This window comes from Homarus americanus, unplaced genomic scaffold (assembly GCF_018991925.1).
Source record: "Homarus americanus isolate GMGI-L3 unplaced genomic scaffold, GMGI_Hamer_2.0 scaffold33275, whole genome shotgun sequence".
In the NCBI taxonomy this organism is placed as follows: Eukaryota; Metazoa; Arthropoda; class Malacostraca; order Decapoda; family Nephropidae; genus Homarus; species Homarus americanus.
In genome coordinates, this window is record NW_024752224.1 from 127454 (window position 1) to 153525 (window position 26072).

The window sequence follows — 26072 nt, forward strand, 5'->3', positions numbered from 1 at the left end:
TGAAATTGTTCGCTGTTTTCCTGTGATATATGGACACCTGGTTAACATTACGTATATTTAAGACTTTTACATTAAATAGTCAGTTAATGGCAGGTTGAGATATTATGTTCATGGCTGTATATTTGCTTTATTTGTCTGAATTTTTTACTGATTTTCGATGTCAGAATTTAAATAATGAGAAACAGGAAAAAAATGCTGAAAAGTTTTGTTCGTATATTTATTTGACACCCCCGGGGACTGTGCATAAAACTGGAGGAACAACACAACCGTCCTCGTTCAACCATCGAGGACATTCGGAAAACGTTCATAAATATATATACAGAATCATAAATAATCATTTACAAAATATTCGTAATCAATATCGTCAACAAACAATAAATAAGACTTATAACTAAGAGAGATCTCAGCGTGTCTCACAGGACGCGAAGTTCTGTAAGTTGTCACTAGATGGAGCTGAGCGGAGGTGGCGAGCTGGTGATGGTGGTGTTCCCGCTGGGGTTCTGACTGTCCACCGAGGAGCTAAATTCTCCTGGGGGAGACATGGTCATCCTACATTTACTGTCACTTTGCGTTCGAAAATTTTGGGGTTTCTCATGCATAAATGACTGGCGCCTGACTGTCTCTACATGATCTACGCTTCTGGACTTGATTGACAGGTCAAGGATGATTGAATTATCAGGCTCTGATCTCTCCTCCTCCAGCCAGCGTGTATGATGAGATCGAGACACAGTTGCCTTCACTGACAGGTCAATGGGTGAGTCTTCTTCTCTGTCTTCTTCACAACTGGATGAGGGTCGCGTCTCGCCCCCAGAAGTCTTGTACTCATCAGAGCCCCGACACGTTATCCTTTTACTTAGGGAAGTGAATTCTGTTGACAGTTCAGTAGTTGAAGACAGTGTGGGTTTGGAAAATATTTGTGATTCATTTTCTGCCAATTGTCGCATCCTTTTGATAGATGGGAGTACCAGAGGGTCTTCTGCAAGGCGCTTGGTTGGGAGGGTGAAGTGTCGCGTCGCTGTGGAAGGTTTGTTTGTGTTGATGCTTTGTGGAGGGGTCACTTGCAAGCTTCTGAAGGCGGGAGTGTTGTTGGTGTTGTAGCCACGACTGTAGTATGCTGACACGTGTGGCCGTGTACCATGGAATGCTTGTTGCAGGTACGGGTCAAAGGGGTGATTGGAATAGGGTGAGACTGACAGTGGGAGGTGAGTCAGCAGAAGAGGGTTAAGAGCTGGCCCTGAATATAAACCAGAAGAAGGAAGTACTGAAAATTTCTGATACAGGGATAAATACTCGAGGCCTGGAGGGGGTCTAGGAGCAGCTTCCACGGAGTTGTCGGAGGCGTGAGAGTCTGGACTGCTGAGCGCCGGTGAGGTGCGACGGGGTGAGTGGTGAGGTGTGTCGGTGCCACACACGTCAACGGTATCACTCTCGTCCTCACTGGCGCCGCGGCCCCAGTACCCCACCTCACTACCCAGGTCAGTTGGGGTTCCGGGCGGGGAAGACCCAGGGTCGTCCAGTAGACAGTGAATCTTGAACCAGTTGGAACGTCGACCATACCTGTTGTAGGAGTGTGGTGTTAGTTGTTAGCCTCACGTAACAAATGACTTAACACAGAAAGTTTGATATACAACAGTTTACAATATTGAAGCAACATATTTATTCTAATCCCTTCTCAGGTACTGTTTAAAAGGGACATATTTAACACTACAACAACAGGACCACAAGAGGGACAAATTTAACACTACAAGACCCACCTGGAGCCGGACTTGGACATGCCCACCACCAGACACTTCCGGAGGCGACAAGCTTTACAGGAAGTTCGGTTCTTCTTGTTGATGACGCAGCGGCCGCCGTTCTTACAGTCTCCCAGCGACGACACGTTGTTGTACGTCCGCCCGAAGAACGACTGGGGGAGAAGGGGAGAATAGTTACTGGGGGAGGATAGTTACTGGGGAGGATGGTTGATAGTTACCCGGGAGGATAGTTACTGGGGAGGATAGTTGCTGGGGAGGATAGTTACTGGGGAGATAGTTACTGGGAGAGGATAGTTACCGGGGAAATATAGTTACTGGGGAGGATAGTTACTGGGGGAGGATAGTTACTGGGGAGGATAGTTACTGGGGAGGATAGTTACTGGGGGAGAATAGTTACTGGGGGAGAAGAGTTACTTGGGGAGAATAGTTACTTGGGGAGAAGAGTAACTGGGGGAAGATAGTTACTGGGGAGAATAGTTACTGGGGAGAGACGTTAGGTTATTGAGGGAGAAGAGCTACTGGGGGAGAAGAGGGAGAGGAACGGAGGTGATAATTAACAGAGGTAGCTATCTGAAGGAGGCTCAGAAGAGAGGGTTAAGACTCACCTTACAACCCTCACAGGTGAAGGCGCCGAAGTGAAAACCTGCGGCAGGTTCCCCGCACACTCGACACAGCTGGTTCATCGTGCCCACACCACGCCCACAGCCTATACCACCTGTGGGAGATTACGTATTTTAAATTACTTTGCGTACACACACACACACACACACACACACACTGGACGTAAAATAAACATTGGATAAGAAAGTGATGCCGCTTCAATAATAACACCCGATGCCTCTGTCTCACTATTGAAGATCACGTTCCCATATTAATTAGTAACATTTAATCTGGTGTTTGGATTTTTGAAGTGTCTTGTGTCTTGAATCTCATTATGACATGGTTGATAAGTAAGAAATAAATTTATCTGGCAATAATGAAACCATAGTGATTCCCACACTCTCAACACAGCATCAGTCTTCCCACACTCAACACAATATCAGGCTACACTACCAGTCTTCCCACACTCTCAACACAGCATCAGTCTTCCCACACTCAACACAACATCAGGCTACACTACCAGTCTTCCTACACTCTTAACATACCATCAGGCTTCCCACACTCAACATAACATCAGTCTTCCCACACTCACAGCATCAGACCACACCATGAGGTAAAAATTACTTCCGCGCAACAAGGATAATTTAGGTGGGTTTAAATCATCCCCCCAGTTTGACGACGTGAAAGATCGTCTGCGGTAAATATTTCAGTTCCCACAAGTCTGTTGATGTATCTCTGAGGCGCGTGACTGTCGATGTTCAGTGTATAAATGTCTCTTTCCGCGTCTAGGGGGGGGGGGGAGGAGGAGAAGGAAAAGAAGGAGTTGCATAAGTGATATTTAAGTAAACAAACATATTTCATCCCTTTCAATGTCGACGACCTTAATATCTGCCTAACGAGTCGTAATTATTGACGTATGTAAGTCTATTGTCGTGAGTATGTTGTTTTTATATAGAGGAACCTATTGTGTCGTTATGAGGAGGTGTAGGAGAGGAGGAGTGTGGTAGAGGAGGAGGAGGAGGAGGTAGAAGAAGAAGAGAACTGGTATTGTCGTGTGTGTGTGTTTAAGTGTCCTTTCGTACTTTTCTTCTATGGGTAGGAACAGTTTCACAGCTAAAGGAAAACGGATAAAGTGTTGTCAAGATATTATGAGAAATCAGAGAGCATCTTACAGGTGCAGAAGATTTACCCCCCCAAAAGCTCAATTAGGTTATTATCCAAAATATTACAGGTAGGGAGGCCTTGACACACGAAAGTTAATTACCTGGAGCATTATACAGCAGGTCGTGTGGGTGCACCTGGCTGTCTTTCTCACAGGTATACCTGCCTAATATCACAGGTAATTAATTAATTATCTGAGTGTATCTTCCAGTCATGCACGAACGATCCCTAAAAAAAATGAGAACGAAAAAAATAAAATGAAACAGCTGTCAATGACACGGCCATGAGTGTCCTTCCATCGTGTAAACTAATCTATTCTTTGGTGGGAAATACACACAACACACACTAAAATCCATACACATATACGAGTATTCATACACACCAAACATACACAAACACTCCCATAAGGTTGTTGATACCGAAATTTGGGGAGGGTCTTCATCACCTGTACCGTCTATACCTGTAGTCACCTGGACGCAAATTACAGAGTACTACACCATAACACCTGTAACGTGGGACTGTGACGCTTTGTATAATTCTGTATCTACTGTTTATCTGTGTCTGATGTCTTTGTCATTTTAATATGTCTTATAGGTCTGTCGGGTGAGTGTTGTTTTATCTACTGAGGTCTTATGTCTGTGTGTTATGTACTTCTATGTGTATGTCGGTGGAAGTGGAGTATGCTAAGGGTCTGTTGGGCGGGGAATAAGCCTGGATGAGCGTGGAAGATAAAGGGGGCGGTCATCGACATGCTCCGGTGGGCGTGCAAACTGTCCTGGTGGGCGTGGCAAAGTACTTCAATGGTGTGTGTGTGTGTGTGTGTGTGTGTGTGTGTGTGTGTGTGTGTGTGTGTGAGTCAGGGGTGGGTTGAGTGCGGATGGGTAATGGGGATGAGGGAGGGTGGGTGGGTGGGTGTAGGGTGGATCTATGGGCGTAATGGAAAGGGGCGAGATTTAGTATAAAGGTTAGGGAGAGAGGGAAGGAGGGAGGGAAGGAAGGAAGGAAGGAAGGAGTGAAGGAGGATAGGTTCCCACGACCCCCTTTCACATGGGCGGCGACGCGAGCAGTAAGTTACGCCTACTTGACGCCCAACACCCCTGAAAATATCACGTACAGTACACCATCTCGCTAGTGCCCTTCTGCTGGGCTGTGGAGTTGAGGGTGTTGTGGGAGGGGCGTGGTGGAAGGGACTTAGGAGGGGCGGAGTGGGAGAGGCATAGTGGGAGGGGCGCGGTGGTAGGGACTTAGGAGGGGCGGAGTGGGAGAGGCATAGTGGGAGGGGCATGGTAGGAGGGGCTTAGCAGGAGAGTGTATTAGAGTAATGGGAAGAGAAAGGAAAGTAAAGGGATGGGTTTGTGTGTGTGTGTGTGTGTGTGTGTGTGTGTGTGTGTGTGTGTGTGTGTGTGTGTGTGTGTGCAGGGTTAGCGGTACAATACACGTACTATACATACATGTATACTGTCCGAGTGAATTTAAATCATAGCAAAACAATATAGATAAGGTATTAAAATATTCACATTATCACCATCTCCACTACTACTACCTCTACCACCATCATCATCATCACCATCTCCACCACTAACAAGCAAACACCATCACCAACAGGACGGACATTCACACGTCAATGTTCACACAAATTGTTGGACATTTTCTTGATTATCTCAACCAGGTTTACGTACATTTGGATACGGTGAACGCCTCTCCCTCCAGTAACATCCATCACCCAAAACCTCACCTCACCAGACACAACACAATAACTGATAATTTTCTCTCATTTACGTACTGAATTATTGAAGATGTAACTGGCTTGGGGCGGTACTAACAATCTTGGCTTAACAAAAACACAAAAGAAAAGTATTAAGATTTTTTTTTTTAAGTGTGGCGGTGATTTTGTTGTCTGGATGTTGAATGGTGCGTAAGTGGTACAGGCGGCCATGTATCACACACCCAGGACCCGCCAGCCCTGAGCTGCGACGAGGAAATGTAGCAATTGGTCTGGGAAACTCCTGTGGTCCGTGACACTGGTAACGAGTGGTGAGGGAGTGGGAGGGAAGAGGACGGGGTGGGAGGGAAGAGGACGGGATGAGGAGGGAAGAATACGGGGTGAGGAGGGAAGAGGACGGGGTGAGGAGGGAAGAGGACGGGGTGAGGAGGAGGAAGGGAAGTAGGGGGTGAGGATGGGGTGGAAGACAAGGCGGGTGGAGCAGGGGGAAGGGGAAGTAAAGAGGGGGTGGGGATGTGAAGGAAGCCGGGAGAGGGGATGTTGTGGAGACTGGAGGAAGGGGAAATAAGTGGGAGTGAAGGAAGCAAGGAGAAAATTGTTTTTGAGATAGGAAGAAGGATGGAAGGAGGGAAGGAGGAGAGGTGTGTATCGCCAGCACCAAGGAGCGTCTTGTGTTTGAGTCGCTGGGGGGTGACGGGTCGCACCACAACCGTCACTTTCAGTGTAAGATTGATGGATCTGACCAACTATTATCGCCAGAGAGTTACCTGTGACGGAGATTATTTTTCAAAATTACTGACAACAAAGATAAGAGGGAAACAGTAGCCGATATTAAAGATAAGAGGGGAAACAGTAACCGATATTACACTGAAGACCATAACTAGACACCAACTATTAAATGTTGTGCTGGTGGTACAGTAATGAGGATGGATCATTTTAAACACACGTGCCCTAAACTTCGTCTCGCTTACCACCAGCAATGTTTTTCAGATCCTGCAAACGTTCCCGAGTCTTTGTAAACGTTTGGTCAGGAATGATTGCTGCACTCCGCATTGTGTCAATCAGCGCCTCGTAGTATCTCGCTCTTAAACATTATTTTATTTGTATTTTTCTCTTCGCCTCGCCCTGCGCCCTTTCCGTGACCATGCCCATCGAGTCCTTTGGAAGTTCTCACTCTCTTTTTCATTTTCTACCTTCCCACTAGGGACTTTTACTCTCATCTTCCTCCTAGTTTTTCCCCCACTCAAGACTTTCTTTTCCCCTTCTCCCCGGGTCATAACCTCCCTCTTTCCTTCTCTACGCATCACCTCTCTCTCTCTCTCCTTCTATCTCGTTCCATCCCCCTCCTCATTTTCCTTTTCTCTCCCTCCTTCCGTCACACATCTCCCTCTTACCAACTCTACCCTACCCCACACGCACACAGCTGCCAGACGACATGTAAGGATGAACGAGGTGTTTGTGACAATGAACAAGTAGACGGGGGGAATAACGCAGTTACCCTTCGATATCACCTCATCTCAGCGACCAGCGGAGCGTGAAGATTAGCTTTGGTATCGCCTAGTCACGCCGGAGCCTGAGTGCTATTATTACTTTACCCTTCCGTAAAGCTGCGGCCCTGGGCTACTACTAGTACAACTTACTACCACTGATGAGTCATAACGTGAGCTAAATATACTGAAAGTAATGCCAATCACGAGAAATGTTGCAACAGGTAGCCACGTGGGTTATATACAGTATGTACAGTACCAGGGCATTATCGTTTGGGAGAGATCACATGAAGAGTAGACACTCCAGCTTAGAGTGAAATAAGCTTGGATGTTTGATCTTCAGGTGATCCCATGTAAGGATATCTGTTAAGTCTTTCAGGTGAATAAAATGCTTTTCTCTTCCCCCTTTCTTTGTCAAAGGTACTTTCTCACCATCAGTCATATAACACTTCTTACCTTTCAATCTTCATCACAGCCTCTAGCAGGTGCCACCATCACGTCTACTAATCCAGTGTTACCAAGATGAAAGACCGCCGTCACGAGAATCAGTGTAACCAATTAAGAGGGAATTTGTGGCGGACTTTTATCAATCACGGTAACAGCTCCGGAGATATGATACACTGCTGCGGTTTTACTCTTAAATTTCCCATGGGAGAAGTAGGTTCTGTATCTAGGTATCACCTTGCGTCTAACAGCGGGGGCAGGACACTTTCCTGTCCTATCTTTCTATCTCTCTCTTGCTCCCCTCTTTCTCTTTCTCCTCTCAACTAATTCAAATCTATCTTCCTTTACCCCTTTACCACCCTTTTCCCTTTAACCACTTATGTACGGGGTCCTTTCTGTGCCGAATAAAACCGTCTGACATTAAGGAAATAAAATAATCAAAATGGCGTCCCTATAGTGAAGGGGTTAGGGAAGGTAGTCTAACTGGGAGGCTAATCATTTGCTTAGCCTCCACCCTGATGACATCCAGCAGGTGTACAGGTCGTAAAGCCTGGTGTGGGGGGAGGGGGGGGGGAGGGGTAAACATGTGCCGCTAGTCGTCCCACAGGTGTCCCCCACCCCACACCCACCCCACCCCAACACACCTGTGCCTAGCCATCACGCAGGTAACCATACAATCATTACAACAAATGAGGTAAACTCTGACGATAACACCACAGGTACAGTCCCCGTCACTAGTGCGTTTACAGGGGCTCGTCATATAAACATTCCACAAATCATTATCTTTGAGATATTTGTTTTAATATTGTTTTATTTTGATTCCATAGAATGTTTACTTTTACGAGTTTCATTTTGTCGAATGTAAACAAACACAGGGCTGCCACACTGCACCAAACCTGACGAGCCCCTGTAAACGCACTAGTGAAGGGGACTGTACAATATACACAGTTCTCAATAGATCGCTATTCTTTATAATTGTCTTCGCTATTCTTTGTGATTGTCTTCCTGGCTGGCTATAAAAGAACGCACAATTTATTGATAAAATTCTCAGCTTAATTTCAGCCTCACTAGGTGGCGGAGAATTTAACGTGTAAACCTTATAAAATCAGTTTCCAGTTGTTTTTGAGTATCATCGATAAGAACCACTATTATTATTATTGCATAAAAATAAATAAACAAATAAATAAATAAATAAATAAATAAATACACACTGGGCCCTTTCATCAATTTTAAGGAAATAATTCTAAACGTCATTTTTTTAACACAACGTACATGTTTCACCAGCGTGACACATGCAGAGAGGAGAGTCACATTATAAGAAATTTGTATACATCTTTTAATGTCCTTGTTGGTACACCTGTACACGTCAGGTCGCGGCCACCTGCTGAGTGAACTTAATACGTCACACAATCAGTCTCTCTCTTACCTTAACCTCCTTCACTACACGGCTCTATGACATTAGCTAAGCAGTTTAAAAAAATCTGAAGGACTGAAAATATGATGCATAGAGTTCACTATATAGTACTGTACAACCTGTTCTCCCTAGTACTGTACCTGTTCTCCCTAGTACTGTATCTGTTCTCCCTAGTACTGTACCTGTTCTCCCTAGTACTGTACCTGTTCTCCCTAGTACTGTACCTGTTCTCCCTAGTACTGTACCTGTCCTCCCTAGTACTGTACCTGCTCTGCCAAGTACTGTACCTCTCTGCCTAGTCCACTACCACCTGCCCTGTACAATTCTCTACACTACCACCACTCACCCTCAAGAAGGCAACACCTCCTGTAATGGTCCTGTTCACATTGCAACACTACAGACTCTCGCCACTACGAACGGATGTGTGGGATATCCTTTTCTGAATGCATAGTCGTCCAAATTACATCGGTAACGCCACAACGACCAAATCACCTTGAGTTTCAGTGTATATCTCTCTCACCATTGTTACAATGTTATTTTGAGTTTCTTTCTCCTAAAAACATTTATTTTTTTTGTTAGGAATCTTTCTAAAAAAAAATCTCAGACTCTAAATAGAATAAATCTTGATTTATTTGAGTATGAATAGTAAAGGAAATATTGAGATGAGTGAACGAACCACAGTGGGAGTTGTGAACACCTGTGAACACCTGGCAGGAGTTGGACTGTAGCGATACTTGTTGTAAATGGTTCATTACCTGCTGCATCCTTCTCTTACCTGTCCCTCCACCCCCTCCATTGCCACCCCCATCCTCACATCACATCTTCCTCACCCTCACATCACATCTTCCTCACCATCACATCTTCCTCACCATCACATCTTCCTCACCCTCACATCTTCCTCACCCTCACATCTTCCTCACCCTCACATCTTCCTCACCCTCACATCTTCCTCACCCTCACATCTTCCTCACCCTCACATCACATCATCCTCACCCTCACATCTTCCTTACTCTCACATCTTCCTCACCCTCACATCTTCCTCACCCTCACATCTTCCTCACCCTTACATCAGATCTTCCTCACCTCACATCTTCCTCACCCTCACATCACATCTTCCTCACCTCCAGTTCCCGCCTACCATACTCGACCACCTTCATTGCCTCAACTGTAGAGATAGGTACAGTGAGATAATGAAATATATTCCTAAGCTTTAGCTGAAGTATAATGAAACCTTAAACCCAACACAGTGGATGGTGTCACTGGCATCATATTTCCAAAGGTCCTACAGGTCTGCCAACTGTTTATAAGCGCCGCTTGTATCGAATGGCTCAATCGTTGTGTGATACATTTGTCAAAAACCTCGAGAAGATAGTTCATTTTCTCAGTTGGGTGGACCAGGAGTGCCCCGGCATTGAACTAGCAACCGTTATGACCATTCGAAAGCCCCCCCCCACCCCTGTATTTGTATAGCACTTTCTTTACAACATATAAATGGTCTACCTATATATGTAACAGATAAATAATTTTTTTTTTACCGTTTTGTAAGTCGATGAATGGGTCGTGGTATTCTGTCAACAGTAGAGTATGTTAAGAGTCCCTTGGCCCAGTTATATGACCATTAAGTGTATCGTTCGTATTCCTGTGAGTGTGTGTGGATACCAGTAAGTTCTAATATATCGATGCGGATTTATGCATTTCAGTTTCTTGTTACGTTTACAATATACATCTGTGGATTAAATGGATGATGGGTGATATTTGTGTTTACTTGAGTTTACCCTTGTGTAAAAAAAAAATACTTATATACCGTAAGTTTATTTAAAAGTTGTGCCGTAACTTCTGGGGGGGAGAGTCTCGGTCGTATTGCCTAGTCCATTGCTGCAAATTTGTCTTTGAGGAAACTTTAATTCTGCAAACTTCTATCCTTTTAAATTTCACCTGTGATTTTTATATTTTTTTTATCATGAGTGATTTTGATCTGTTTGTGAGAGTTTTAATTGCATCACCGCTGTGTCCATCACCTACACAGAGGACTGACACTAAGCGAATACCTCTCGCATATATGGAATCGCAAACAACGTGCCGTATCATGACACAAACGTTGACGCATTCGTATCGTTAATGTCATCGTATACGTAGTCGGACCGATGGAATCCTGATCTCATTCTCCTTCACTGGTTCTTGACACAAAAAAATACATGTTTGCATAATTTCTATTCATCCAGAGAGCTGGTTGTATGTGCGTAGGAATTCAGAACACGTTAAAATGAAAGTTATCTTTTACGTATTAATCGTTACTGTTGAATATGTTAACATATCTACCAAGTAAATTATAAATTACATATATTACATTCTATTTACACACCCTGCATACGAAATACGATAATGTGTAGTCTAATCGACTCTTTGGAACCATTAGCCACCACCACACAACACTCTCGCGAGATTAGGAACTTGCTAAAGACGTGACACTCAGAACAAAAGCAGTTTATATTAAGTACATTAAGAATCTGTGTTTCCTAATTAGGTCTCTATAGGTACAGGTATACCCGAGACAGGTGAGCCAAACACCTGTATCATGGCGGGCCAGGTAACAATATGGACATTTCAAGACACATGGTTTTGGGTTATACATCTCCATTCACTCCCACCACCACCTGTATCTTGTATGTATCACTCAGTCATTACCACCACCTGCACTTACTGTATCGCTAGATGAGGGTATGCCATCACCGATACAGGTGTGTCGGCCCATGGTAACTTCGGCCGAGGTGACCAACAACTATACATGGGCGTAGAGCAGGAATTTTCTTTAGGGGGACCAAGGAGATGGGAAGAGACATTGGTGTGTGTGTGTGTGTGTGACCATTAATTTCACAACGATTACATTTCTAACCTAACCTAACCTTTATTGGCATAACAATTACCCAAGAAAATTATTGTTCTTGAGCTTGGTCCATATTACGTCTGGGTCGAAGTTACCATAAACTGACTTCACTGGTACACACGCACAATACACACTCGTCTACACACCATCCACTCACAGTTCTACGAGAGGCCGTTCGTCACTTGTAACTTCCATAACTGGCTACTTACTGTAACACCAACGTAATGATGGAAGTACAGGTATATGGTTTATCTGGTACAGAATTTACGTCACTTACTAGGTAGTTAATCAGGGAACGCTTGACCTTATACTATAACAGGTATAAAAACAACCCAGGTGTAAGTTATAACCTCGATACGTTTTTAATTATCGGTGGATATTTTTAAAATGTAAATAGTTTTAAAATTAATTTCTTTTTGGTACAGTCACACAGCGGAGTATATAACCGAAATATCTCACTTAATGGGGTGAACAGTGTCGTTAATAACTATATATATATATATATATATATATATATATATATATATATATATATATATATATATATATATATATATATATATATATATATATATATATTTCATGTAGATCCACAATGAAAACGTGGATAAAATAATTCTTGATAAAATCACCCCCCCCCTTCTCTTAAGCTCCTCTACGTGTGTGTTGGTGTGGGGATTAGTGGATGACATCATTATGACCTGACCTCATGTTTTTAAGGTCACCCTGTATATTTAAGCCTCTCTCTGTCCATGTAATCCAGTTGTCTCTGAAGATGTCTTGAATAAAGACGAAAGCTAAGGTGCTCCGTTGTTTCCCTTTTGATTTTATCAGAATACTATATATATATATATATATATATATATATATATATATATATATATATATATATATAGATATATATATATATATATATATATATATATATATATATATATATATATATATATATATATATATATATATATATATATATATATATATATATATATACACACTAGCAGAATCGCCGCCCGCTCATCCGCTAGGCAACGGTAGGACGCCACCCTCCGGGAGGCCCCACATTGTCTCCTGTTCAGTCCCCAAAACTTCTTCCATCAATAGTTCATTAACGGTGTATGTAAGTTCCACCATGTTTTTCACAACAACGGAACAGCAAAGTATATTTTTTTTAGCATTAAACTGTTATTATTTTATTATCTAATCATCACTACATATAACACCACCCATCATCACTACATATAACACCACCCATCATCACTACATATAACACCATCCATCATCACTACATATAACACCATCCATCATCACTACATATAACAATATCCATCATCACTACATATAACACCATCCATCATCACTACATATAACATCATCCTTCATCACTACATATAACATCATCCTTCATCACTACATATAACATTATCCTTCATCACTACATGTAACACCATCCATCATCACTACATATAACACCATCCATCATCACTACATATACCATCATCCTTCATCACTACATATAACACCATCCATCATCACTACATATAACAATATCCATCATCACTACATATAACACCATCCATCATCACTACATATAACACCATCCATCATCACTACATATAACAATATCCATCATCACTACATATAACACCATCCATCATCACTACAGATTGGTAAAGTAGTTTCCGAGATTCTAGTGCGGACACACACACACAAACACACAGACATACTTCTTTGTTTATATATATATATCTCCGATGTATTAGTTGGAAAGTTAAAGGCCCTACAGTTTCTATACTTGGATGACCTAAGGATCGCGACAGCCTCTACAACTGACAGGTTTTCGGTGGAAAGGTCAGAAGTTAAGGTCATGTCCCTCGGGTGCTGATGAACTGAACCTTATCGATTTTTTATTATTTGTCAGTGTTTATATTGTTGTGATGTTTTCTCCCATCTCATTAAAATCGTATTACAGACTTGTAAATATTTGTTAAATCTGAAGAAAAAAAGTGTGGGTGATAATGTCCCCATAACGTTAATACCAACTGACTATTAAAACGGTAATTATATTGTCAATAGCACTGACTTCGTTTCAGGTTAGTATGTTGTTGTTCTGGTAAAATATTATTGACCCAACACGTGTTTCAGTACGGTACTATGAGAAATAAACACGTTTCTTTTATATGTAGACGTTATCTAATCATAACGAAGGTGAAACTAATTCTATTGAAGTTTATTGATTCAGCTCGTCATTTAGCGCTTGGACTATTCTCCTCTTATCATTGGCCGGAGACTGACGGCTCTCATACACACTGATGTTGCCATTGATGAAGCACTCACTAAACATCATACATCACATACAAAATACAAAGAGTGAAATCCTACGAACCACCGATCATTATACGCGTACAGTACTTTATAAACTTACACGAATGCTTGGTAAGGATTCTAGCCAGTTTCCAATACGTGTGACTGCGTGTGCTATACATATACTGGTTATCGTGCTTGGATCTCGTGTTAGTGTGTGTTGACACCTGTCCACAGCTGGGAGGAGACACCTGTACTTAGCGGGGCGAAAGACTCACGCTTGATTGAAAGTTCGGATTAATCCTAATATAATATGCCAGAATACTATGTCCGGCTTTGTCCAATGGGGAGTTATAGATTTGGGGGAAATTGTCCAGAGGGAGTTTTGTACATGTAGGGTCAAAATTTCCCTCCTTCGTAGCTGGATGATCTGTTGGTCCTCTGGTAAAGTTGTTATTCATATCACAATTTTTTCTCCAGGTAAAAACAAAGTGTGTGTGTGTGTGTGTGTGTGTGTGTGTGTGTGTGTGTGTGTGTAAATAATTATATATTAAAATGGTACTTAAAATATATAGTTGACGGTGATACAGACACAGATACACACTATACGTTCATACTAAAAATACACGTACTTTACAGATATACATACATACAGTACACATACTTTACGTTCCTACTACATACAATAGATACAGACTTTATACTCATACTAAAATTGTACATACTTTTCATCTTCATATTATAACACTACCAAGATGATGCTGTAGACAACACACACACACACACACACACACACACACACACACACACACACACACACACACACACACACACACGCCCTACGATAAAAAATAAACAAATCATCTAATTAACATCTCAATTTTAATCCTTTTTTACTTAGTTCTCTACTTGAGCGCGCCATTAAGATGACCCAACAATACTCTGATACGTACCTCTTCCTCCTCCTCCTCCTCCTCTTCCTCCTCCTCCCCTCTTCCTCCTCCTCCTCCTCTTCCTTCTTCCTAGCCTCCTCCTTCTCCTCCCACCTCTTCCTCCTCCCCCCATCAGCAGTTACCCTTTACATCCACCCATCCCATCCTTCCTGTGTATTTACTTCTTCCTGCAGATCACTTCCCCATCCTCTCTCTCTCTCTCTCTCTCTCTCTCTCTCTCTCTCTCTCTCTCTCTCTCTCTCTCTCTCTCTCTCTCTCTCTCTCTCTCTCTCTCTCTCTCTCTCTCTCTCTCTCTCTCTCTCCCTCTCTTCTCCTCTCCCTATTCATATCATTTCCTTTGTTACCTCCTCATCTTCCCAATTTCACCATCACCTCCACTACGTATGTCTTCTCCCATTCTCCTCCCATTACATCACCTCCTTCTCCTTTACCCTCTCCCTCTCCCTCCCCCCCCTCCCCCACCCTCTCTGTCCCTCATCTTGACCCCTCCTCTACCTCCCAGTAACGGGGTCAATGGTGGTGTCACAACATTGGTAACAACACACCTGGCGTGACGGAGGTGAGCAAGGGAGGCCGTCACAGTTGTTCCATCGTCACACACAATAATATACTGTATGATATAAAGCCATTGTCTGTGTGTATGTCCTTCGATGAGTCATATCAGATATCCTTCGAGTCGTAAGTTCCATATAGGAGAGAGAGAGAGAGAGAGAGAGAGAGAGAGAGAGAGAGAGAGGCTGTAGTGAACAGTGTGTGTGTGTGTGTGTGTGTGTGTGTGTGTGTGTGTGTGTGTGTGTGTGTGTGTGTGTGTGTGTGTGTGTGTGTGTGTGTGAACGTCAGTCAATCAGTCAATAGGGCTGGGAAGTCAGTCGAGTCACGCCTTATGAGTCTCTAGCACGTAAATGAGAAGTTTTTTGGTACGGGTGTGTGTGTGTGTGTGAGAGAAGCTGCCTCACTCATGTTCACTCGAGTTTCACTTTCAATGTCAATCGTCTTTGTCACTCTTAGCCTTTGACTCACGCTTTCTTCGTCTCGTTTTCTATCCGTCTCTACGTTTGTATGTGTGTGTGTGTGTGTGTGTGTGTGTGTGTGTGTGTGTGTGTGTGTGTGTGTTTCATTAATATATGGTTGACGAGAAGAGGCGTGAACCATGAAAACAAACACACACACACACACACACACACACACCACCACCATGACCCCGATACACTCGACCTACCATAGAAGAATCATTTACCAACGTTGTTCCTTATATAGTTTGTGACGTTAAAAGGTTTCGTCTGAATTTATCATTAAAAAACATACAATACATATCTCGACTCACTACCTTAGAGATGTTATTGAAAGGCTAACGCGTATTGTTGAATTTTATCTCCTTGAACGGAAATGCTGTTGTAGAAAGAGAAAAAGCAATTGAAATTTTGTAACGATAACCTAACGTAACCTAACGTAACGTAACATAACACAGGCAAATGAAACAACATGACCCAAATTTGCCGTATCTACCAGTAATCTGTGGTTATGTTTCATTTTAGTTATGTTATGATTATGTTATGTTACGTTAAGTTTGGTTGCGATTGTCCATCCCCCCCATCCTCCTTCCGTTGTAATTTAGTGCTTCTGGTTTGGGAAAATATCATTCGATTCTCGCCCGAACCGGTTTAGGACTAACAACCATGGTCATTCATCACAACTATGGTCACTTATCACAACCATGGTTACTCAAAACAACCATGGTCACTCATCCCAACCTTGGTCACTCATCACAACCATTGTCACTCACACCCAGGCACTCATAAATGATACTCAACCAATGGCACCCTTAACAACTGATTCATTCACTCACAACCTCTGGCACTTACAACCTCTGACATTTACACTCACAACCTCTGACACTTACAACCTCTGGCACTCCCCAACCCTGACACTTACAACCTCTGGCACCTCACAACCTCTGACATTTACACTCACAACCTCTGACACTCACAACCCTGGCACTTACAACCTCTGGCACCTGCCAACCTGGTACCACAACCTCTGGCACTCACAACCTCTGGCACTCACAACCTCTGGCACTTACAACCTCTGGCACTCACAACCTCTGGCACTCACAACCTCTGGCACTCACAACTCCTGGCACTTACACTCACAACCTTGCAATTACACTACAACTCCTGACACGTACACCAACCTCTGACACTCACAACCTCTGACACCATAACCTCTGGCATCACAACCTCTGGCACTCACAACCTCTGACACTCACAGCCTCTGGCACTTATACTTACAACCCTCTGACACTCACAACCTCCTGACACTCACAACCTCTGACACTTACAACTCAGACACTTACAACCTCTGACATTACAGTCACAACTCTGACACTTTCACAACCTCAGACACTTACAACCTCTGACACTTACACACTCACAACCCTGGCACTTACACTCACAACCCCAGACACTTTCATACTCACAACCCTGTATACTTACAACCTCACAGACACTTACACTCACAACCTCTGGCACTTACACTCACAACCTCAGACACTTACACTCACAACCTCAGACACTCATAACCTTCTGCACTTACACTACAACCTCAGACACTTACAACCTCACACACTTACACTCACAACCTCTGACACTTACAACCTCAGACACTTACAACCTCAGACACTTACACTCACAACCTCTGACACTTACAACCTCAGACACTTACACTCACAACCTCTGACTCTTACACTGACAACCTCTGACACTTACAACCTCAGACACTTACACTCACAACCTCTGACACTTACAACCTCAGACACTTACACTCACAACCTCTGACTCTTACACTGACAACCTCTGACACTTACACTCACAACCTCTGACACTTACACTCACAACCTCTGACACACTCATAACCGCACAATCCCAACCAAAGTCACTCATAAGAACCCACACACTCTTACAACCATTGACACTCATAACAATTAATTCACACACCTATCATTCATTTAATCTCATTCTACCTTTTATCCTGTCTATCTATTTCTTTATCATCCCTTACCCCATTTTCTTATTCTTTTCTAATTCCCTTTTCTCTTTTATTCTTAACGTTTTATTCATTTCTCCCTAAAGAATTAAAACCCAAAATGTAAATACTTGATACTGACACAAATTCACTAATATTATTCTCACAAATTACAAACATTTATTGATACGAAAATACATAATAATTGATCACATCCATAAGACAACAGTAATTAAAGTACTGTTTGACGATACTTTCCGATTTAGGGGATAAATTTCTCCTATGATTTGGTATTTAATAGAACGTAAATGAGACAAAATGAACGTGGGTAAATACTCGTTGAATTTATGTGGGTTTTGATGGATGATATTGTCACTAGAGGTAGATGCTTGAAACAGCTATAGACTGCATGGGTTAGGAAGGGTTTAGTTTGAACCAGATGCCCTAGCTAACGGCATGGAACGTCCCTGGCTTGGTTAGGAGATGGGCTTTAGTTGAGATGTCTGGGGTTAGGTTAGGTGGTGTTCTAGAGTAAGCTTGGAGATGTCCTGGAATAGGTTAGAAGTCCTTGCTTGGGTGGGTTAGGAGACATCGTAGGCTAGGTTAGATCAGAAGATGTCTTTGGCTAGATTTGGGGATGCCCTTGGCTAGGATAACAGATGCCATTGGCTAGGTTAGAAGACTTAATGTGTTGAAATTACTTGACGTCCTAGGCTAGTCTCAAGTGATCTCCTGGGATATGCTTGACGTCTTTGGCTAGGTTGAGACATTTTTTGCTTTTTTGCAGTCGTTCTGAGCTAGGCCGAGACATCCCTGGCTAGGTTAATCGTTTTATACCATGTTATGTGTCACGTCCTAAGCCAGGTGAAGGGGCGGCCTAGGCTAGGTTTAGAGACGTCCTGGGTTAGGTGCGTCTTTGCAAGAGATCATTTGCAACAGCTCGCTACTTGTGGTGGCGTTGAGGCCTCGCAATAAATTGTGGCGTGAGCATCTCCTTTGCAACATTATACTCTGCAACATTGCAACACACTAACTATAAGCAAGCGACGGCATCACCTCTTTTATTATTGTTATATGCATTTATTCTTAAAGAAACACTATTTATTATAACTGTGTACCGTATTTATAAATCCTATATAAATTAGCATAGTGTCTTTTCTGATTATACTATGAACTAAAGAGCGAAGACGGGGTACTCACTTGGAATAGTGTTGCGGGGTCACCAAGCAATATTTCGTTGTTTTTTGTTGCCTGCGTTAAAGCACTCGACGACAAACAGCATTACCACATCTTATCTTGATATACTGTACGTGTTGACAACCTTTAAAACACTGACACTAAAAATCCTTGTTCAAGACATAGCTTGACGTAAGTCCTTCAGTAAAGAGGATCGAGGTTGAGCAGTCTTCAAGAGATAGACATTCAGAGTCCCAAGACACAGGCGAGTTTGCTTCCTGTCAGCTAGGTGTGCACGCGCGGTCGGGACGTGCTGGACTGCTATGGTGCACGTGGCGTGCGACTCCCACCACCACAGCATTACAACTCCTCTGCCAGACGTACCGCATAGTGGACAATGAACACATTACTGTCACATTTGTTTAAGATAATCTGTTTTCTTTTTTATAAATTTAGGATAACTAAATGTGCCTGATGTTTTAAATAGGTTAAAATCCGATAACAGAAGTGTGTGCACTCTAGTTCAGAAACGTAATTAAGACGAAAAATTCATGTGGTTAGATGGAAACTAAAATTCACCTGCCACGCGAATGCCTTAATAACGGGAAAACATATCTTACGGTACTCTTCCTTTCGTATACGATGTAAACAAACCACTGTTTGTGACTCGTTCATATCCTTCATGAATATATTACAGGGTAGTATAAACTATTAGTGACAATACACTCTGTAACTTAAAACAGTGACGCTAAACTGTAGAATGAGGCGGAGCTACAAGTCATGACGGAGCCGTGGGCCAAGGTTAACGATAATGACGGTAATGGCGGTAAGTGCAATCAGGAGATCTTCCCCAGGTCCCCCGAGGGCCTGGAAGGAGCCAGAGATTCATCACTGTAGCGGACTGGCTCATCCACGAGTCAGCTCTGCCTTTGTCAATGTCAATGTCAACGCGCCGACTCTGGGATACTGCACACGTTTCTGTTTCACTAATTACCAAGACGCGTCAACGATGTGATTGTGATACAGTATATTGTTAATTGAGGAGAATTATTTTATTTACCTCCCGAAAGTTGGGGAGTGATGGTGGACTCTGATAGGCCTAACAGAATCCGGTGGTCCAGGATAGGTGACGGGAGGTGAGAAAAGGTGGTGGTGGTTATTAGGAGGTGATGCTGTAAAGGAGACGTCAGCCAATAGGTATCTAGCTAACCTAACCTAACCTAACAAAGATAATTGGTGAAATATTAAAAAAAATATATATTTATTAATCCCGTTTATAACCAAAATACTGTACCACCAAACAAAGTAGTACTGGATCAATCCCTCTCACCAAGTAGAGAAAAAATCCCTCTGTATAAATCTATCTACACAACGGGATTAAGTTAGGTGAGATTTTTGCCTTGGCGAAAGGAGCTGTGTGGAGAGAGAGAGAGAGAGAGAGAGAGAGAGAGAGAGAGAGAGAGAGAGGTGACTGTAATTCGTCCATCTCATAGAATAATCTTAAATGTTCGCTGCTGAAAAAAATAAGACGATCGATGTTACAAAACTAAGAAATACAATTATGTGGAGCAAATATCTGGATAAATACAAGTACCCGGTATATAGTAATCATTCTCTCTCTCTCTCTCTCTCTCTGGAGTACACCAACACACAGGGAGAGACACGGATGTATACCTGAGGGTGAAGGTTACAGCCTATATAGTGTGTGTGTGTGTGTGTGTGTGTGTGTGTGGAGACATGGGTGATGGCCACGCCTAGCAACCCATTGCCGAGGACACGCTCCCCACGCTCCCCCACGCCCATGGTCACAAGACAGGGAGTGTTACAATCTCCCCACACCATCGGACACACCAGCTGGGGAGTGTTAGAAACCTCATCATTTATACCGAGATGTCGCTGGTCGCTTCTAGGGATGAGAGAGAGAGAGAGAGAGAGAGAGAGAGAGAGAGAGAGAGAGAGTTTCGTAACTTTGGGTATAAAAAAAAGACAATATAAAATGCATACCTAAACACGACAGCGAATATCCATAAACCACACATAAAATACAACGTGTTTTATGGAATAGCAAAAACTATGTAAGTGAAGAGATAGATATCCAGTGATTAGACGAGTGTGTTCCTATACTCGGGGCTTTGAACACTGGAGTAGCGATTTGTACTGGAGTGGCAAGTATCCTGTCTAGTTACACATGGTTGCGGCATGATGGATGGGTGGATGGGCACTCACCATGATTTATTTTTTATTTTTTTGTTAGTGGGAATATCAGTGAAATGATGATAGATGAGACTGACTGACTGACTGACTTGGAGAAGAAGAGAGGATGAGATTGAATGATAAGTGACAGGTTGTAACACGGATAAGACGTGCTGAGTGGAGGTAACACTCACCATCTAGCATAGGAGTTGATGGCTGGTTCGATCCCCGGGCGCTAGTAATCCACATGGCTCTAAATGGGTACCTAACATTATACCTCCTTGACAGAGATGAGTGTTTGGTACATTATCTTATAGGATGTGACTCAAACTATCATTCCATTGAAAAACAAATTTGTAATAGTTTTGTGAGAAGACAACATTTGGTTAAGATGAATGACAAATGTACAAGAAAAAACACAATATTTTATCTAATTTTATAATACGTATTTGAGGTCTATAGTGTGTGTGTGTGTGTGTGTGTGTGTGTGTGTGTGTGTGTGTGTGTGTGTGTGTGTGTGTGTGTGTGTGTGTGTGTGTGTGTGTGTGTGTGTGTGTGTGTGTGTGTGTGTGTGTGTGTGTGTGTGTGTGTGTGTGTGTGTGTGTGTGTGTGTGTGTGTGTGTGTGTGTGTGTGTGTGTGTGTGGGTTATTGATGAGGGTTGAGAGATGTTATAACTTAGAGGAGTGGGGGTGTGGGGTTGGGTGTGGAGTGGGGTTGGGGTGAGAGGGAATCAAACACCGTAACATTGAGAATACATGACAAATCTTTGAGTTCCTGAAGCATTAACCATCATCAGGTTAATGTCCCCTTGGTGTTCTGTAGCTACAAGGACATTAATAACTGGTGAAAGTCTTATGAAATGGCTCAGTTGTGATCTGAGTAATAAGACTTTGTTGTGATTGAGGGATATAGGAAAGTGTATTTTATTTATGGTTTCCGGATATAAATCAGGACTAGATAAAGCTAAATAATATCATCAGTCATCAATAGCAGTAAACCTTAGGCTCTCCAGGATTAATTAAATGACGTGTTAATTAAATCAATCCGTCTACCAAGAGTGTGTCAGATCGTTAGAACATGTGAGTAGGTAGTTAGGCAAGACAAAAAAGATCTTGACATTAAACTTTCTACAAACAAAAAGTTTTACGATGTTTCAGGTGATGACGAAAAGTTCAGGATGTTATAGAGAGCAGAGTTGAACTTGTTTGTGATGGAGAAGGTGAGATAATACGAGAAGAGGTTAGAATAAGGTCGACACGATGTATGTAAGGTTAGATTGTGTGTGTATAAGATCTCGGAGATGACTGACGTATATGAAGTGAGACTGACGTTATGCTGTTACATTGTCTGATCGTCTGTAGCATTAATATTTACATACACACACACACACACACACACACACACATACATACACACACACACACACACACACACACACAAAGATATTCTGCACAAAAGAGGTGATACAAAATGAGAAACTGAATTTGACATATGAGGAACAAATTGGTAGGTTGATAAACATGACAGAAAATGAGAGACACTAGACCGCAGGAAGATAAAATGGAATTAACGGGAAGTGTAAAGTTTTCATGGAGACAAAAAAAAATAACTCAACTTTCTCACGGTTTTGTATTGTTCTCGGGATAATTTTGTGAAAAGCTTTAATAGATTCAGTCTTGACACCATATACAACTTGTAATATACTGCTTACCATGTACAACATACACCATGCAACATGCAGCATACATCATACACGAAGATCTTGTCTTCCCAGCCAATTCGGAGGATGGAACGTAGACTACGTTGGTGAAAGTTTTCAAGTGACTTGAGGTGCCTCCTGTATGTGACCCATGTCTTACTCCCATTTAGCAGGGTGGGGAGGACCACTGCTCGAAATACGTGCAACTTTGTAGATAATTTCAGCTCCCACCTGGTGGACAGGTGGGAGCCGAGATACCGAAAGTGGGTAACATTGGAGAGGGTAGTACCGTTAAGGAGGATGGGTGGTGGAGGTGTGGCTGAACCAGGGGCAGTCTGAAAGAGAATTTGAGTCGTACTTACATTCACCTCAAAGCCGAAGTGTGCACACGCATCTGCGTAGGTGTTCAGAATTTCCTGTAGGTCGCGTTCAGTGTGTGCGACAAGGGTGAGGTCGTCTGCATACTGAAGCTCAGTAATGGAAGCTGCCGACACCTTTGTTCCTGCCTGATCTCGTCTTATGTTGAAAAGACCCTTCACCCGGTACTCGATGTTCACCCCACCTGCTAGATTGGTGCTGGCATGAGTAAGGAAGGCAGCCAAGAAAATGGAAAAGAGAGTTGGTGCCAGTACACACCCTTATTTAACCCCCGTTTGGATGGGGAAGAACTCAGACTGGGTGACACACACACACACACACACACACACACACACACACACACCAGTGAACGTACATAACTAATTAATACTGTTATTGATAGTGTTTGCACTGGACACGAATTAACCAAATATGTAAGCCTCACACACAGACTATATTATGATTAGTTTCCTACATGTACCGAGGTAACTCTAGATAATGTATATATATCACCGAATATATATACATTATATAAATTACGTTAACCAAGGATAATTGAGAGATAGTGATGATTTTTTATAACAAAATGATCTTATAGAGAGATAGATTATCATATAGATAATTATAATATAAAATACGAATTATGTCACTACTAACTTGACTTAACTTTGCCCATTTTAAATATAGTCTAGTTATGTTATGAAAGTAAACGATATTTTAATGAAAAAAAAATAATCTCCAATACGTTAATGTCAAAATATGAAAGACAAGTAATATCCCTTGTCAACAAAGACGTCAACTACCTTTTAATTGTAAGAACATTCATCAGAAGTCAATAAAAGTGACTCTCGGGGTACACACAACATCATACTGGGGGAGACATTTTCTTCCCACATGAAAAGCTCAATGCTGAAATATTTTGTACCCAACCTCTCCCTTTCTTACCTTTCTGTGTGTGTGTGTAACAATATTTTTTCCCCTGTAATTACCAATATATATTTTCTCACCTTCTGAACCCCGACATGTAATTTATTCACCTGGGAGACCACGCCAGGTAACAATTTGTTGAGAGTAAACATTATAATTCCGCTATATTTCTACATCGGGCTCCTAAGAACAGCCAACCATCCATCTATGCCCTGACGGCTAATATAGAAAATTGTGCGTCTATCACACGGATGTGAACGACGCCGGTGATGGAGCAGGACGAACACAGACCAACGCTAAGGAAGGGACTCGTTCCCATCAAGCGAAACTCAATTCGTTTTTTTTTTTCAGGATGGATATTAGGAACCCAGAGAATAACACAAAGGAAGGTGTTTGATCCCATCTAACACCTGTAGTACAATTGAAGATGTTTGTTCCCATCAACAATGACAAGTTTTTTAGACTCGGATGAATAATGGGTCTCCCACCTGCGGTTGAGTAAACGTATAAAAATAATATAATTATAAATAAAATCACCTTTGCTTGATGGAAAAAACTAATTAGTGTATCAGTTCTTCCCCTTAGATCAGGGGTCACCAAACTTTTTCACAGTGGGCCGGATAACTGAAAGAATGACGAGCGCGGGCCGCATAATCATTCTGTTCAATACTTGCAAGCCAGAACGAAAGCTCTGGGAAAAAAGACGAAAAACTAAGTTTAGCATTCCATGTTAATCATGGGTGAGTGGCGTGCAATGCACAAAAAACAAAGACAACCAACATATTTATTTACTAAAAAGTTATCAAAGAAGGCGACGTTAGCAAAAAGATAGTTACATCAGACCTAGTGTTCCATACGTTTTATCAAGCAAATTCAAGTACCGTCGGCGGGCCTGATGAACTGACGTCGCGGGCCGTAGTTTGGTGACCCCTGCCTTAGATGATCTTGGCAATCATGACAATACTCGTAAATGATGTCTTCTGTCTGAGGGTAACTGGTGGGAAGTATTGTTTAGAACTACTCACGTCTTTGTTTAGTGTACAGACCTTTACTGTCTCTGGTGGTAAGTTCTGGGTCATCTCTGTGTCTCAGGGAACAGCTCCCCTTGGCAGCGAAGGTTTACGGCCTCGTTAGTCGTGTTAAGTCGGATTCGTGAAATTCTACAGTCAGCGTTGCACCGAGAGATCCAAAGCGTTGGTTTTCTCTATGATGTATTTCGTTTTTCTTGTGGTTTTGTTTTGCACTAAGACTTACTATGATTGGAAGGCGCTACAACTTTTACTTTTTTTACTGGATATTTTTTTGCACGGACAGCTGACAGCCGCAAACACGTAAAAATGCGCAATTCATTTCATTCACGTACTCAAAACTCTTTTATTATATCAACATACATTGTAGATTTATTTTCATAATCGCCAGTGTTATAAAACATTTCTTGTAAGGATTGGAACCAAATTAATCTTTGGTGAGCCTCATTAATCATCCACCACACTGGTATGAGATGGTTGTCCCGTCCTCAGTTTCTCCCTCATACCAAGGACCAACACCTGTGGTCTTAGTAGTATTTGTTCTCAGACTAAAGACCAAAGTACAGTAACACGAATTTGGAGGCTGAGCAGAGGTGGTTGGCCACAATGATGTTACCGGCTGTTTCCTCTACCACATGAAATAACTGACGACAAATGACCAAATGATATCTTAGGAAATGGAAAGTTATTCTTATAATATGAGAAATATCGTGAGAAAGAGAGTGAGAAGTCATGATAGATCGTGAAAAAAAACGCGTGTGCGTAGTGTCAACAAAGGCTGTAAGAGACTGCTCCTTAAAATTCGTATTTCTGACGAATTCAGAGAGTCTACCAATCCCAGCCTGTGTAGACAACTACAGTAAGACCCAGTTATCAGCACAGTGGCATATATTTTTTTGTTACTTTTGGACTTTGTCATTTTTTGGGGATAAAACATCTGGTCCTA

The 26072-nt window shown here is 42.3% G+C and overlaps 1 protein-coding gene across 1 annotated transcript; it reads right to left on the minus strand.

The window, feature by feature from the left end:
• Positions 1-212: 212 nt before the first annotated feature.
• Positions 213-19229, minus strand: LOC121854996. The gene is made up of 4 exons (XM_042349817.1): positions 18946-19229; positions 2360-2469; positions 1755-1906; positions 213-1557 (listed from the first exon to the last, which is right to left on the minus strand). The coding sequence occupies exons 2-4, from the start codon at positions 2435-2437 to the stop codon at positions 444-446; spliced, it is 1344 nt and encodes a 447-aa protein (XP_042205751.1). The 5' UTR covers positions 2438-2469; positions 18946-19229; the 3' UTR covers positions 213-443.
• Between the last annotated feature and the right edge of the window lie 6843 nt (positions 19230-26072).

Bases quoted from the DNA above. Each gene is read 5' to 3' on its own strand.
- LOC121854996 (XM_042349817.1), bottom strand. From the start codon at position 2,437: ATGAACCAGCTGTGTCGAGTGTGCGGGGAACCTGCCGCAGGTTTTCAC. The intron at 1,907-2,359 runs GTGAGTCTTAAC...CTTCTCCCCCAG, and splicing joins TCACCTGTGAGGGTTGTAAG to TCGTTCTTCGGGCGGACGTA. The intron at 1,558-1,754 runs GTGGGTCTTGTA...CTCCTACAACAG, and splicing joins ATGTCCAAGTCCGGCTCCAG to GTATGGTCGACGTTCCAACT.